This window comes from Aethalodelphis obliquidens, unplaced genomic scaffold, assembly GCF_003676395.1.
Source record: "Aethalodelphis obliquidens isolate GAN/ISIS:26980383/991018 unplaced genomic scaffold, ASM367639v1 scaffold65, whole genome shotgun sequence".
NCBI lineage: Eukaryota > Metazoa > Chordata > Mammalia > Artiodactyla > Delphinidae > Aethalodelphis > Aethalodelphis obliquidens.
In genome coordinates this window covers 9,208,687-9,222,147 of record NW_020838009.1, presented here as the reverse complement: position 1 = coordinate 9,222,147, position 13,461 = coordinate 9,208,687, and the positions used below count along the sequence as shown (strand labels likewise).

At 44.6% G+C, this 13,461-nt stretch overlaps 1 protein-coding gene across 3 annotated transcripts; it reads right to left on the bottom strand.

The window, feature by feature from the left end:
• Window positions 1-1,129: 1,129 nt before the first annotated feature.
• Window positions 1,130-8,774, bottom strand: ZNF774 (zinc finger protein 774). Of its 3 annotated transcripts, none has more exons than XM_027089128.1 (4): window positions 8,613-8,774; window positions 6,760-6,872; window positions 4,008-4,114; window positions 1,130-3,535 (listed from the first exon to the last, which is right to left on the bottom strand). In XM_027089128.1, the coding sequence occupies exons 2-4, from the start codon at window positions 6,864-6,866 to the stop codon at window positions 2,295-2,297; spliced, it is 1,455 nt and encodes a 484-aa protein (XP_026944929.1). In that variant the 5' UTR covers window positions 6,867-6,872; window positions 8,613-8,774; the 3' UTR covers window positions 1,130-2,294. The 3 variants fall into 3 exon arrangements, with proteins under 3 accessions (XP_026944929.1, XP_026944928.1, XP_026944931.1); XM_027089127.1 differs by having other exon boundaries at window positions 8,464-8,744; XM_027089130.1 differs by lacking the exons at window positions 6,760-6,872; window positions 8,613-8,774 and adding an exon at window positions 6,508-6,529.
• Between the last annotated feature and the right edge of the window lie 4,687 nt (window positions 8,775-13,461).

Sequence of the window (13,461 nt, the reverse complement as noted above, 5' to 3'; positions counted from 1 at the left end):
ATGATTACAAAATCACTGTTCATTTTTGGTAGGAGCAATAATAGTACTGTGTCTACATTTAGTAGAAGAGCTACCTTTTAAAGCAGTGGTTCTCAACCTTGGGTATGCATTATAATCACCTGGAGGGCTTATTAAGCCACATATTGCTGGACCCCACCCCTAGAGTTTCCAGTTCAGTAGGTCTGGGGTGGGGACTTAGAATTTGCATTTCTAACAAGTTCCCAGGTGATGATAATGCTACTGGTCTGGGCTCACATTTTAAGAATTTACATCTCTGGATTAACCAGATTTTTTTTTTTTTTTTTTTTTTTTGCGGTACGCGGGCCTCTCACTGTTGTGGCCTCTCCCGCTGAGGAGCACAGGCTCCGGACGCACAGGCCCAGTGACCATGGCTCACGGGCCCAGCCACTCCGCGGCATGTGGGATCTTCCCGGACCAGGGCACAAACCCGCGTCCCCTGCATCGGCAGGCGGACTCCCAACCACTGCGCCACCAGGGAAGCCCCAGATTTTTTTTTTTTCTGATAATTACCTATTAAAGAAAGAGTTTAGGTTATCAGCTGAGTTCTATCCCCACATGAGTTACAGCACTCAGGTGGTACTCCATATAATGGAAGAGAACTAGTGTTCCAAGGCTGATGTATTAATTTAGTCTGTATTGACACAGGAAAGCTTGAAAGAAAACACCTTCAGTCCCCCACTCTTCTCTCTGGAGTGTTCAACACCCAACTCCCTCCTTAACCACTTATATCTGCCATGAGGATCGAGGACCCCAGCACAGGACCCTATAAAGCTCTCGGGCATGTAGGCTACATCCCTCCATCATTTCCAAATTCAGAGTGGTTTGATGGATATAATATGGGTCCTCCAGGCCTGTGGTGTCTCAGAGACACTCTAACAAATCCTAGAGCTGGTCTGTTCCATGTTGTTGAAGAGGAGACCTGCAGAGATATCCTGGCTCTTCCGTTAGTTCATCACGTGACCCGTAATGAGTCACATAATGAGTTGAGCATTTGAAGGCCTTAGGTTTTCAATAGGTAAAAAAAGAAGTCCCTCAATATGAGAGAAAGTGGGACACCTTCGGAAACATTAGCCACAGCTCCTTGGAAGAAAAGACACTGGCAACAATACCGTAACATTAAACTTTACAGGTATTACACTTTATAGTTTAACAACAAAGTGCTTGCGTGTGTGTGCACGTGCGTGTATATGTATCAGATCCTCACAGTAACCTTGTGAGGTAAGTAAGGTAGGGCCTGAGAGAAGGGGAAAGTCTGGCCAAATTAAGTGTCAAGGGGCCAAGACACAAACACCTCACCTTTTCAACGAAGTTGGTGTGCCTTCCAACACACTGCCTTCCCTCCATTTCTTCAATTAAATAGAGGACTATACTAGTGCATAAAATGAATGACCCTAAAAGGATCAGAGACTTGCCTTAACTTACAACTAAAGGGCCAGTGACCCAGCAAATTACAAAACAAGGGTTACATCCTTCAGCTAAATGCCAGGAAGGATCCCTGCAATATCATTTAACATTCTCAGCAACTTTGCTTCCAGAATTTTACAGTCCTCATCCAGGTTCCTCTGGACTGTTCATCACAGGATATTTTCTATGCCTCAGATGGCAGCAAACTTCCAGGGGGAGTACCTCATACACTGCTGTACAAAGAGCTTCTAAAATTCTTCTAGTCTCCAAGTCACAAGACTGCAGACATCCTCTATGATAATTCTGCCTTGTCATGGCAATGAGACATCTGGTGACTGCATAGCACTGGATTAGGAAAGTGTTTTCTGTTTTATTAAATCTATGTGTTCACACCCCGAATCTTCTAGTTCCAGTCTAATTTCTTGCAAGTTCTGGGCTTGTGGGGCTGCAATAATAAATTCCTCATTGAGTAATAAGGCTGATGAAAGCAACCAACCCTGTACTGAGTGTCTTTTAAAGGCCAGGCATTGTATCAAGGGCTTTGTATAAGATATCAAATATGAATCATTAACGATGAGAATGTGACTACATTTATCTCACTTCTCTTTTAGTAACCAGGCATCAAGCATTAAACTCACATTTTTCTGTCCAAGAGTCAGTCAAAAACACTGAAGGAATGCCTTTTGTGTTTAGAACATTATTTGGACCCTGTAGGTTTATCCTCACCATTAAAGCACGGAAAAAGAGAACAGATCAGGGCCCGACTTGAGCCGCCGACACCCAGTTTCAGGTTTTCTCTATTTGGAGCGCTTAAAGATAATAGCAATGGAAATTTGAAAGGGAGGAGAAGAACCATTAAAGACTATCTCCTAGATCAAATGGGTGTTCTGATGGCATAAAAGGTGTGCCTTCTGTCGGAAGCTCTTGTCACATTTACTACAGTGAAACGGTTTTTCTCCCGTATGTGTTCTCTGGTGTGTGAGAAAATGGGAACGCTGATTGAAGGTTTTGGCACACTCAGGACAGCGATAGGGTCTGTCTCCTAAGTGGATTCGTTGATGGGTAATGAAGTGGGAGCTCTGATTGAAGCTCTTCCCACACTCGCCACATTTATAGGGTCTTTCTCCTGTGTGGATCCGTTGGTGCTTGATGAGGGCAGAGCTGTCGGCAAATCCTTTCCCACAGCTGTCACACCGAAAAGGCCTCTCACCTGTGTGTGTCCTCTGGTGCGTGACCAGATGCGAGCTCTGACTGAAACTTTTGTGGCAGTAAGGACAACTGAACGGCCTTTCTCCTGAGTGAGTGCTCATGTGAGCCACAAAATGGGAACTGTCTCTAAAGCCCTTCCCGCACTCCGGGCACTTAAAGGGCCGTTCTCCTGTGTGGGTTCGCTGGTGCTTAATCAAATCCGAGCTCTGGCTGAAACTCTCCCCACAGTCATTACACCTGTAAGGCTTCACTCCCGTGTGGGTCCTCTGGTGGGTGATGAAATTGGAGCTGCGACTGAAGCTTTTATGACACTCGAGGCACGTGTAGGGCTTCTCTCCTGTGTGGGTTCTTTGGTGCATTATGAGGTGTGGTTTCCGTCCGAAAGTCTTCCCACACTCTGGGCACTCATGGGGTCTCTCACCTGTGTGGGTTCTCTGATGTTTGATGAGGGTTGAGCTGTCGCTGAATTTTTTCCCACATCCATGGCATTGGTAGGGTTTCTCCCCCGTGTGCGTTCTGTGGTGGGTGACAAGGTCTGAACTCTGTTTGAAGCCTTTCCCACACTCCATGCATTTATAAGGCCTCTCACCGGTATGGGTTCTTAGGTGTCTTATGAGATAGGAACTCTGGTTAAAGCTTTTTCCACATTCTGCACACATCGGCTTCTTTCCTATATATCCTTCCAGGAGCTTGTTTAATTCCTTCTCCTGTGAAAAGGGCTCCTGCTGGCCCTTTCCTAGAAGGGTTCCATGCTGCCCTTCTAATTCAAGACCCCTCTCCCAGTTTCCTCCCCAATGAGGAGTATGAGAAATATCTTTCTTGGCCCTTTCTGAGGAAGTTCCACATTGTTCTGCTGTTTCAGAAATGTCCTGATTGAGTTTTACCACCTGATTCTTAAAGTCTGAAAAATTAACAGAAGTAACAGAGAATAAAGTTATCACTTATCAGGAAAGATCATCAGAAAGCAGCAAGAAAGATAAAAATTAGTGTTTTTGCAACAGACCACATTTAGTTTGACTACTCTCGTTTTCACTTTGTGAAAAGTTTATTGAAGATCATTGAGCTTACAGAAAACATGAATTCCTAATCCCTTTTTATTTTAAGATGGTCAGGTGAATCTTGAGGGGACCTTCATATCAAGAGTATACCATATATTGTCAAAATTGGGCAACTCCTTTCAAAGATGTTAGAGTCTAGACAAAAGTGAAATGTTTACTTAAAATGAAGACTTTATCTGGTCAATGACTGATTGCCCAGGAAGTCAAATTTAACCTTCTAATAGTAAGAACAAAAGTCTAGGGCAGCATTCCAAATTCCTCATTTAAACAAGGGCTGAAACGCTAGATTTCTGCCCACTGGGTAACACATCTCACCTGTGTGACTTTCCCTCAGGATCTTCCTAGTCTCAAAATTTTGGAGTGGTAGGACCCATGGCTCTTCCTTCTGCTCTAGCTGGGAGATTGCACTTGGTCTAGAAATCCTATAAGGAAGGTGAACACAGGATGTTAATGTGAGCCATCACACAAGGCCTGAGCAAAATGCAATCCCCGCTTCTTCCCTAGGTGGAGTAGAACACCCCAGGAAACTCTAACGTGTGTTAAGTCTCTTTAAAAGGGCAGCCATGATGAAGTGATAAAAAAGGGTGCTCTCCCCAAGAGGCTGAGAAAAAGCTCTTTTCCTCCCATTAAAAAAAAAAATCAGACTTGGGTGATAGAAATTCTAGAATAAGCACAATAACTCATCTCTCAAGGCACAAGGCTAAACCCATGTGGAGATATAATTTTGTTTTGTTTTGTTTTGTTCCGTACGCGGGCCTCTCACTGACGTGGCCGCTCCCGTTGTGGAGCACAGGCTCCGGACGTGCCGCAGGCTCAGCGGCCATGGCTCACGGGCCCAGCCGCTCCGCGGCATGTGGGATCCTCCCGGACCGGGACGCGAACCTGTGTCCCCTGCATCGGCAGGCAGACTCTCAAACACCGCGCCACCAGGGAAGCCCATGTGGAGATATAATTTTATCAAAACAAAGCTGCCATGACCTCCCCCTTAGAAAGAATCAAGGAAGTTAACTATAACTATAATGTTTACTTTTTATTTATTTATTTTAAAAATATTTATTTATTTTTGGCTGCGTTGGGTCTTTTTTGCTGCGCGCAGGCTTTCTCTAGCTGCGGTGCGCGGGCTTCTCATTGTGGTAGCTTCTCTTGTTGTGGAGCACGGGCTCTAGGCATGTGGCTTCAGTAGTTGTGGCTCACGGGCTCTAGAGCGCAGGCTCAGTAGTTGTGGCGCACGGGCTTAGTTGCTCTGCCGCATGTGAGATCTTCCCAGACCAGGGCATGAACCCGTGTCCCCTGCATTGGCAGGCGGATTCTTAACCACTGCACCACCAGGTAAGCCCCATGTTTACTTTTTAAATTTTCCCAGAAGGGCAGCAGTCGGTATTGCCATGAGAAAAAGACAAACACTTGTAAGAAAAAACAAAAACAAAAAAATGGACAAAGAACATGAATAGGCAATTCAGAAAAGAAAAAAATACAAGCAGCTTATAAATATATGGAAAACTTTTAACCTCAACATTAACCAAAGAAATTCAAATTAAAACAATGATACACTTAGGCAATATAGTGTAGAGGTAAAGAGTGCAAACTCAAGAGTCATATTGCCTGAATTTGAATCCTAACTCTGCCTCTTACTAGCTGTGTGACCTCAGGAAAGTTACTTAAACTCTGTGTCTCAGTGTCTTCATCTATAAATTAGGGATAATGATAAAACCCACCTTACAGAGTTGTCGTGAGGATTAAGTGATTAAGTCCTCAGTAAATGTTAGCTATCACTATTATTTTATCCAGACTCTTAGATTATGACACCTACCATGATAGAATATGAAGAAATGGACACTTTCATACAATGCTAACAGAAATAAATAGCTTGGTTCAATCTTTTTGGAAGGCATTTTTCAAAAACACCAAATACCTTAGAAATCTATTCTCAAACCCAGCAATTCTAATTCTGGGAATTCTAAGGAAATGAAAAAAAGTAAAAAAAAAAAAGAAAAGAAAAGAAAAAGAAAGAAAGTTGTGCAAAAGATATATTAGCTAATTATTAACTCATTATGCTTCAATAAACAATACTTTCAAAAAGACAATTAGCTAAGAGATCATCATCACAATATAGCTGAAAATTTGAAATAACCTAAATGTCCCTCAACGAAGAAATAATTACATTTGATTGAGCCATATGAAATTGGCAGTTTATAGGTAAAAAGTGGTCAAAAAATGGTCACATATATGGTTCAATTTAATGTAATTGCTGTATTCCATAAAACAAAATACTAAGTGGTTATTTTAAGTAATGTACAGATATTTATTGTCAAAATATATTCACAATACAATGTGTAAGAAAGTAAGATTTACAACTGAATATTCAATATGATCCCAATTTTTTTCTTTTCTTTTCTTTTTTTTTTAATTGTATATATGCTTAGGAAAATGGCTGGAAGGATCGTAACTCTTCAGCAGTGGGATGGATGACTGTTGTTTTCATTTTGCTTGCCTTTTTTTGTGAGTACGTATCACTTGTGTATTAGATATGAAGTAAAGCAGGGAGAAGGCATTGACATGGTATTTTTTCCCCCCTTTTTTTCGTTTTTTTTTTTTTGGCCACACGGTGCAGCATGCAGGATCTTAGTTCCCTAACCAGGGATTGAACCGGCGCCCCCTGCAGTGGGAGCATGGAGTCTTATCCACTGGACGGCCAGGGAAGTCCTGCCACAGTATTTTAGAAAGAGCACTGGAGGGTTTTTTTTTTTTAAGTGACAGGAAAAAAGCCATGGGGAGAGCTCCCCCTTTTCCACAAAGACCTGGGTTGAACTCTCACCTCTGCCACTTAACTTTTTGAGTCTCAGGATCCTGAGCTGGAAAAGGGGGATGAAAATATATCAAAGAGTTATGGTGAGATATCAGTAAGACAATAAATATCAAATAAATCTGCAAACTACTAAGTGCCATAAAAATGGAAGTCATTCTTTTTCTGCCAGGGAGGTAACAATTACTCTCACAGAGATCTGAAGCTCTAAGAGACCAACAACCCTCTCAAAATATCTAAGATAAAGGAGAGTAGCATCCTTACCCTTTGAGAGCCCATTCTTCTAACTGTGCTGGGTGGTATCCCTGAAGAGGACTCTCTAAGCAGTGTCCAGGTAATCCACTCGTCCCTGAAGTCCCCAGCCACATCATCAGTTCCTACAGCAAGAGACCTCAGTATGCATCAAGAGCTCTTTAGATATTCTCACCATTGTCTCAAAACCAAAATACAGCCACTATGGCCCCAACATACCTAAAGAAAACCCGCTGACCAGAATAGATAGCTCTGAGGTAAATGCTGTCAACCACAGAAGGGATGCTTTCCTTATTCTGTTTTAACATAACCTTTCCTTTGGCCAACTTTCTCATCACAAAATGAGTCCTGGACCTCCCAAACACATCTGCAGAACGCTCAGTCTTTTGGAGACATTAACTTTTTGAGGAACAAATTGTCCATGATGGACAAGATAAACAGAGGAGAGAGTGCACAGGTATAACTCAATTTCTGGAAAGCTTTGGATTCTCTCCAACTACATTTTCCTCAGCTAGGTAGGAAACTGCGGACTTCATTAGACTCATATTAGTTATGAGAATAGCTGACTTTTCCTGGCTTGTAGATTTAGTGTCAACTTCAAGGGACAAACTATGCAGAAGCCCAAAAGGAACTGCCCTAGGTATCATTCTATTTCAAGGTTTAATGCAGTCAGAAATGGGACTTAAAAAGACATGGATTTTAAAAAACAACATGGATAAGCTGTAAAATTAAGTGAAATTCAATGGCGATAAGCACAAAACAAAATGCTTGGGGGCTGAAAACAATCATTAACACATTAATAAAATTAACATCACTATCATGAAAAAATTATTTGGGGGGAGATGGTCAGGTTACTGGATGGATCAGTAATTTATTCAATAATTAATATTCTGTTAGGCATTAGGAGTCACAAAGTAATATAGGATAATGTTTGTTTTTTTGTTTGTTTTCCCCCTTGAAGAGTTTCCACTAAAAACAAATATAGTCAGCCAGCTGATTGAATAGATGAACCTTCTACAAAGAATTCTGCATTTCAGTGGAGGATGGATCATACCGGGGTGAGGAACTTTTACTCTTTCACATCTTTTGTCTCACCAATCAGAGCACCTGTGCATTACTAGAATACACACACTTTTCATGGAAACATTTATGCATTCACACATATTGCTATTGGTCACTTATAAAGTACTGGGTTTTTAGGAGCCTAAAAGCCGTGGGAATACATTTCATCTCTCTGGTTTAAAACCTTAACAAACAAAAATAATGTCATTAGGAAGTGAAAACTGTAATGAGTTTTGAGCATACATTTTATTTCTCCATTCATTACAAAACCCAACAGCAGGGCCCACCTGCAGGAGACAGCGGGATGGAGAGTTCTCAGCCAAGGTTAGAGAAACCCTGTTTCCCACCCGGTCTCCTGCCACCCGGTCTCCTGCCCCCCCATGCAGGAGACCTCAAAGGCCCTAGACCGCTGAGGTGCTGTGACTAAGTGCCATTGTGAGAAGCACTAGTTTGTTCACTGGGTTTATTAATAGGAACATGACCGCACGGGTAGGGCCGACACCCATTCTCCTCCCTCGCGGTGCTGTAGGCCCTAATATAGGTGCAGCGGTCAAAGGGTCGCAAAGCTAAACTGAAACCAGAGGACCACCACCGAGGAGCAAAAAAATTAAGAGGATGAGCTATCCCGACGCCGGCAGAGAAAAGCGCAGCTACCTCTCCCCACTCCTCAGCAAGACCCGCGGGCTCGGAAAGGCGAGCGCGAGGACCCGGCAGAGACAACGCCGGGGCGGCGGGCGAGCCCCATCCACGCCCCTCAGCGGCGCCCGGGCTGCAGCCGCAGTCTCCTTCCCCTGATCACTCACCGCCCCGGGGCCCAGCCCGGGATGGAGCACGAAGTGAGAGTCCTCCACCGCCGAGCCGCACCCGGCCCGCAACGCCGTGGCAGTCCCGCCCAGAACCCGACTGGGAATCGTGACAGGGCTGTGGGGACACAGGTGGGACTCTGGACAAGACAGCCAGCAGCCGGAAAATACCGCCCCCGTCCTCTTGCCATTGGCTTCTCAGTTTCTGGGATGAGAAGTCTCCCCCGTCCATAGGCTGATAGAGCTTTCAATCACCGCGGAGCCTTTTGGGAAATGTAGTCCTGAGCAAGACCTAAAAGGACTGGGAGTCCCGGGACACCCAGTTCCGAGCGGTGACAAGGGCTAAACCCAGTTCACCCGAGCTACCCGACCGCTGGAACCGCCTCTTCAGAGCTGAGAAGAGGATCCAAAGACTGTACACCCAAAGATGGATCTGCAGATGCGAACCTCCAGGCCTCACCTGACTAGCGCCGAGCAGCCTTTACCAACCACAGCATCTCCCGCGCTCTGGCACCTTCCAGAGCGTGGAGCAGCTCAGCGCTATAACCTTGCGGTGCAGTCGCCTCTGCTGGGTCCCCCGCCTTACCCCGGGGCGGCCAGAGCCGCGGCCAAGTTCCAGGTCAATTCAGACTGGGCATAACAAACCCCAATCAGGAGCCGTTAGTGGAAAACAGACGTTCTGCTTCCTTCTATTAGCAGCACAGTTCCCAGGCATATCCCTTTTCCATTATAGCCAGAGGAGGCCTGCGAGGGCGTCAAGTATTCTAGGAAATGTGGTGTTGGGTTCCAAACTGCGGAGACTCCTGGATCTTACGTGAGAGCCAGTGTTGGCTCTCTTTGCGGGGGTGCTGGGGCAGAACCTAAAAAATAATAAAAGCCTTTCCTCACAATGAAAAAAACATGCCTGTCTACTCTTGATTCGCTCCAACTGAAAAAAGGAAAGTACATTTTGCGATGAACTGTAAAAAGCTTAGAATTACCAGCCAATGGGCTAATGTATTAGACTCCTTTGATGCCAATTCAACCATTCCTTCAACAAACATGTATGGTGCATCTTCTAACAAATATTCACTGGGAATGTTCTGTACTCAAGACTGTTCTGGGCACTGTGGTTACCCACAGGAATCACACGTGATCCTTGCTTTCATGAAGCTCACAGTCCAATAGGGGAGATAAACCATAAAAGACACTAAATATGAAGTAATATTTTGTCTTTTCTTCTTTTTTTTATATAACCAGTGGCGTCTCAGTATTTGCTATATAATTGTAGTCATCTGTGAGATAACCACAATCGCAGTTTAGGGAATTCTGTCCACTATAAACAAATGTCTGGTCTTGCTTTGCAGGAACAGCAAGGAACGTCCAGGAAACCTAGAGGTTTCCAGGCCTCATGTGACTGGAACATAGCTCAGGCCCTAGAGAATCAAAGGTATCTCTAGGCCTCTCAGAAATCTTTCTGGTATTCTGCCATCAGGGGAGATTCTGTAGTTCTTCAATCAATCAGCAGGGAATGTGGAGGGAAGATGAATGAAGAATCACAGAGTCTGGCTGATGCCTATGACCTGCCCCTTCTCTCTCTCTCTCTCTCTCTGGCTTATTTCTTTTGCCTCAGTCTCTTATTTACCATTATCAGGTGTGTGGGGAGAAGGTGGAAAGGGTGGGAAGGGGGGCAGAGAAGCTTGGTTTCCACAAGGAAGTCAGTAGAGAAAACAAGACCATGTACCTCAGGTGGCCACCTGGAGAGAGGACCATAACCTGTTTTTGTTTTGTTTTGATCTTTATTTTATTTTATTTATTTTTTTTTACTTTTTTTTTTTTTTTTTAAGGACCATAACCTGTTGGGATTTGGGTGCTTAAGAGTGTGGCAGAGAGGAACTTCCTTAGTGGTCCAGTGGGTAAGACTCCGAGTTCCCAATACAGGGGGCCTGGGTTTGATGCTTGGTCGGGGAACTAGATTCTGTATGCATGTGTACCACGGCTGGGAGTCTGCATGCCACAACTAAGAAGTCTGTGTACCGCAACTACGACCTGCCGAAGCCAAAATAAATAAATAAATATTTTTTAAAAAAAAAGAATGTGGCAGAGAGGAGGAAGTGGGGGAGGGAGCGAAACTGTGAAAGGACCTCCTGGAGAATGAAAAGAGAAAGATTTTTGGCAGGTGCTATAACTGAAATTTTTATGAGCGGGAGTATATTCGTTATCTTTTGTTGCATAACAAATTACCCCCAAACTTAGTAGTTTAAAACAACAAACATTTATTATCTTACAGTTTCTGTGAGTCAGATTAGCTGAGTGTCTCTAATTGAGGGTCTCTCATGAGGTTACAGTCTGGATGTCAGTTGGGGCTGCAGTTATCTGAAGGCCCTACTGGGGCTAGACCTGCTTCCAAGATCACTCATATGACTGTTTCCTCACGCAGGCCTGTCTTTATAACATGGCAACTGGTTTCCCCAGAGTGAGTGATCTATGAGAGATAGGAACCTCATCTTGGTAGGGATACGCCACCCCTCTGCCGTATGCTCTTGGTCACACAGACCAACCCTGGTACAGTGTGGGAGAGGGCTACACAAGGACATGAACACTAGGAAGCAAGAGTCATTGTAGCTGGCTCCCACAGGTCTAAAGCAGATTTTAGGACATTTTCCTTGTGACATAATGTCAAACTCCTGTGACACCTCTTTAAGGAAACTTATAGTAGAGATCTATATGTATGGGGAACTTGGGGTTGGGGGGAGTCACAATGCATACACTATGAGCCAAATGTACAAAAATTTTAAAAATATCTCTATAATTGAACTTAGATTTCTCAGGAGATTCTCTTTACTGGGCAGTTCTTCAGCTTACCAGTTAACAGTCTCTTCTGGGTTAAAAAAAAAAAAGTCTACTTTTGGGTAAATCTTAGTCAATTTGAAATTCATATTCCCTCTGAAAGCTGTCTCCTCCAAAGGTCTTCCCTCCACTTACTCCCTTCCCAAGATGTTATTTAGGTGCAAGGAGAAAGGACCCTAGTTCTCCAGCTGATCTTCTCCACCAGCTCCTGCTCACTCCACTTGAGGTGCAGCTCACGCCTAACCAGATCTCTGCTCTGGCCTCTGTACTGGTCGCATCCCCTCCTTCCCCATTCAAGCCTGGTGGTCTTTTTTCTCTGGTGCCTTCTTTGTCTGCTACCCAGAAGCCTTAGGTCATATGGTGACGCTTTGGGATGCTTCCTAGCTCCAGCTTCAGCTACTTCCATCCCTCTCACTGGGAGCTCTTAGGGACTTCTGGAACCCTTCATGCTACCTAGCATCAGAGAAGCCTTGGGTACTACCTCTAACCCTCTTTCTGCTCAGTTCAGCTGTGGCTGCCATTTCCACCCTGCTGTAACTGCCTCAGGTTGACTCAGGGATGCTTTATGGGTCAGTTTCCTTTAATAGTTCAAAAAAAAAATAGGCTGTACTTTCCATTATTTCGGTTTCCCTTTCAACCTCTCTGGGGTTTTTTATCATCACTGCCATCCCCCTTCACTGATGATAAATTTCCTGGCCTACTTTTAATGGCTGCCTGGAAGTACATTTAAAGGGAACAGCACTTGACCACTGTGGTTTAGCCAAATCAGGTGTTATTTTTCTCAGGTATCAAGAAGTGTAGGACTTCCCTGGTGGTGCAGTGGTTAAGAATCTGCTTGCCAATGCAGGGGACACAGGTTCGAGCCCTGGTCCGGGAAGTCCCACATGCCGCACAGGAACTAAGCCCGTGCGCCACAACTACTGAGCCTGTGCTCTAGAGCCTGCGAGCCACAACTACTGAGCCCATGTGCCACAACTACTGAAGCCCGCGCACCTAGAGCCCGTGCTCTGCAACAAAAGAAGCCACCGCAATGAGAAGCCCATGCACCGCAACAAAGAGTAGCCCCCGCTCGCCGCAACTAGAGAAAGCCTATGCACAGCAACGAAGACCCAACGCAGCCATAAATAAATAAATAAATGTATTAAAAAAAAAAAAGAAGTGTAGGGCTGGACTTCCCTGGCGGTCCAGTGGTTAAGACTCCGTGCTTCCAGTGCAGGGGACGCCAGTTCATCCCTGGTCAGGGAAGTTCCACATGCCCTGAGGTGCGGCCTAAATAAATAAATAAATAAACCAAAACCCAAAAAAAAAGAAGAAGTGTAGCGCTGGTGCAGCGACTCTGAGATGATATCAAGAATCTAGGCGTCCTCTCTTCCTGCTCTGCCAACCTCAGTGTGTGGGTCTTGTCCTCATGGTCACTTCCAGTTGTCATGTTTGCATTCCAGAATAGAACACTATTCTGCCATTATATTCTATCATCATTGAAATTATGTTGTAGAACATGGAAAAATGAAAATTTTTTTATGAGTCACAAAACAGTTACTGAAATATAATCCCATTTGTATGTAGTGAGTATCTGTCATTTGTCTACTAGCACACTATCCTTCTAGGGACAATAGCACCCGATCTTTCTTTAGGAAACAACACCCAGTGGTTCAGATGGGAACTGCCATCTGATTACGTGACCGTCCCTCTGTCACAGGGTTTGGATTAGAGGTGGCACTTGACCAACACTGAGGCAATCACAGAACTGGGCCAACTTGCCCATGACAATTTGTCAGGGAGTATGCGAGTAACCCAAGCTGAGCCTATCAGGGACCTTCCCGGGGACTTTTTAAGCTAGAAGCAAAGGAAAAAGACCTTTTCCTTCTTGGAAGTGAAAATGGGAAGAGGTGAAGCTGCAGGCTACTGGCAGCCTTGTTTCCCACCAGCCGAACTGCAGTCTGAGAGAATGAGGTGAACGCAGAGAGAGGGAAGCAAAGAGCAGAAGCCAGGAGGCAGCCCCGAGAATACTTGAGTCTTT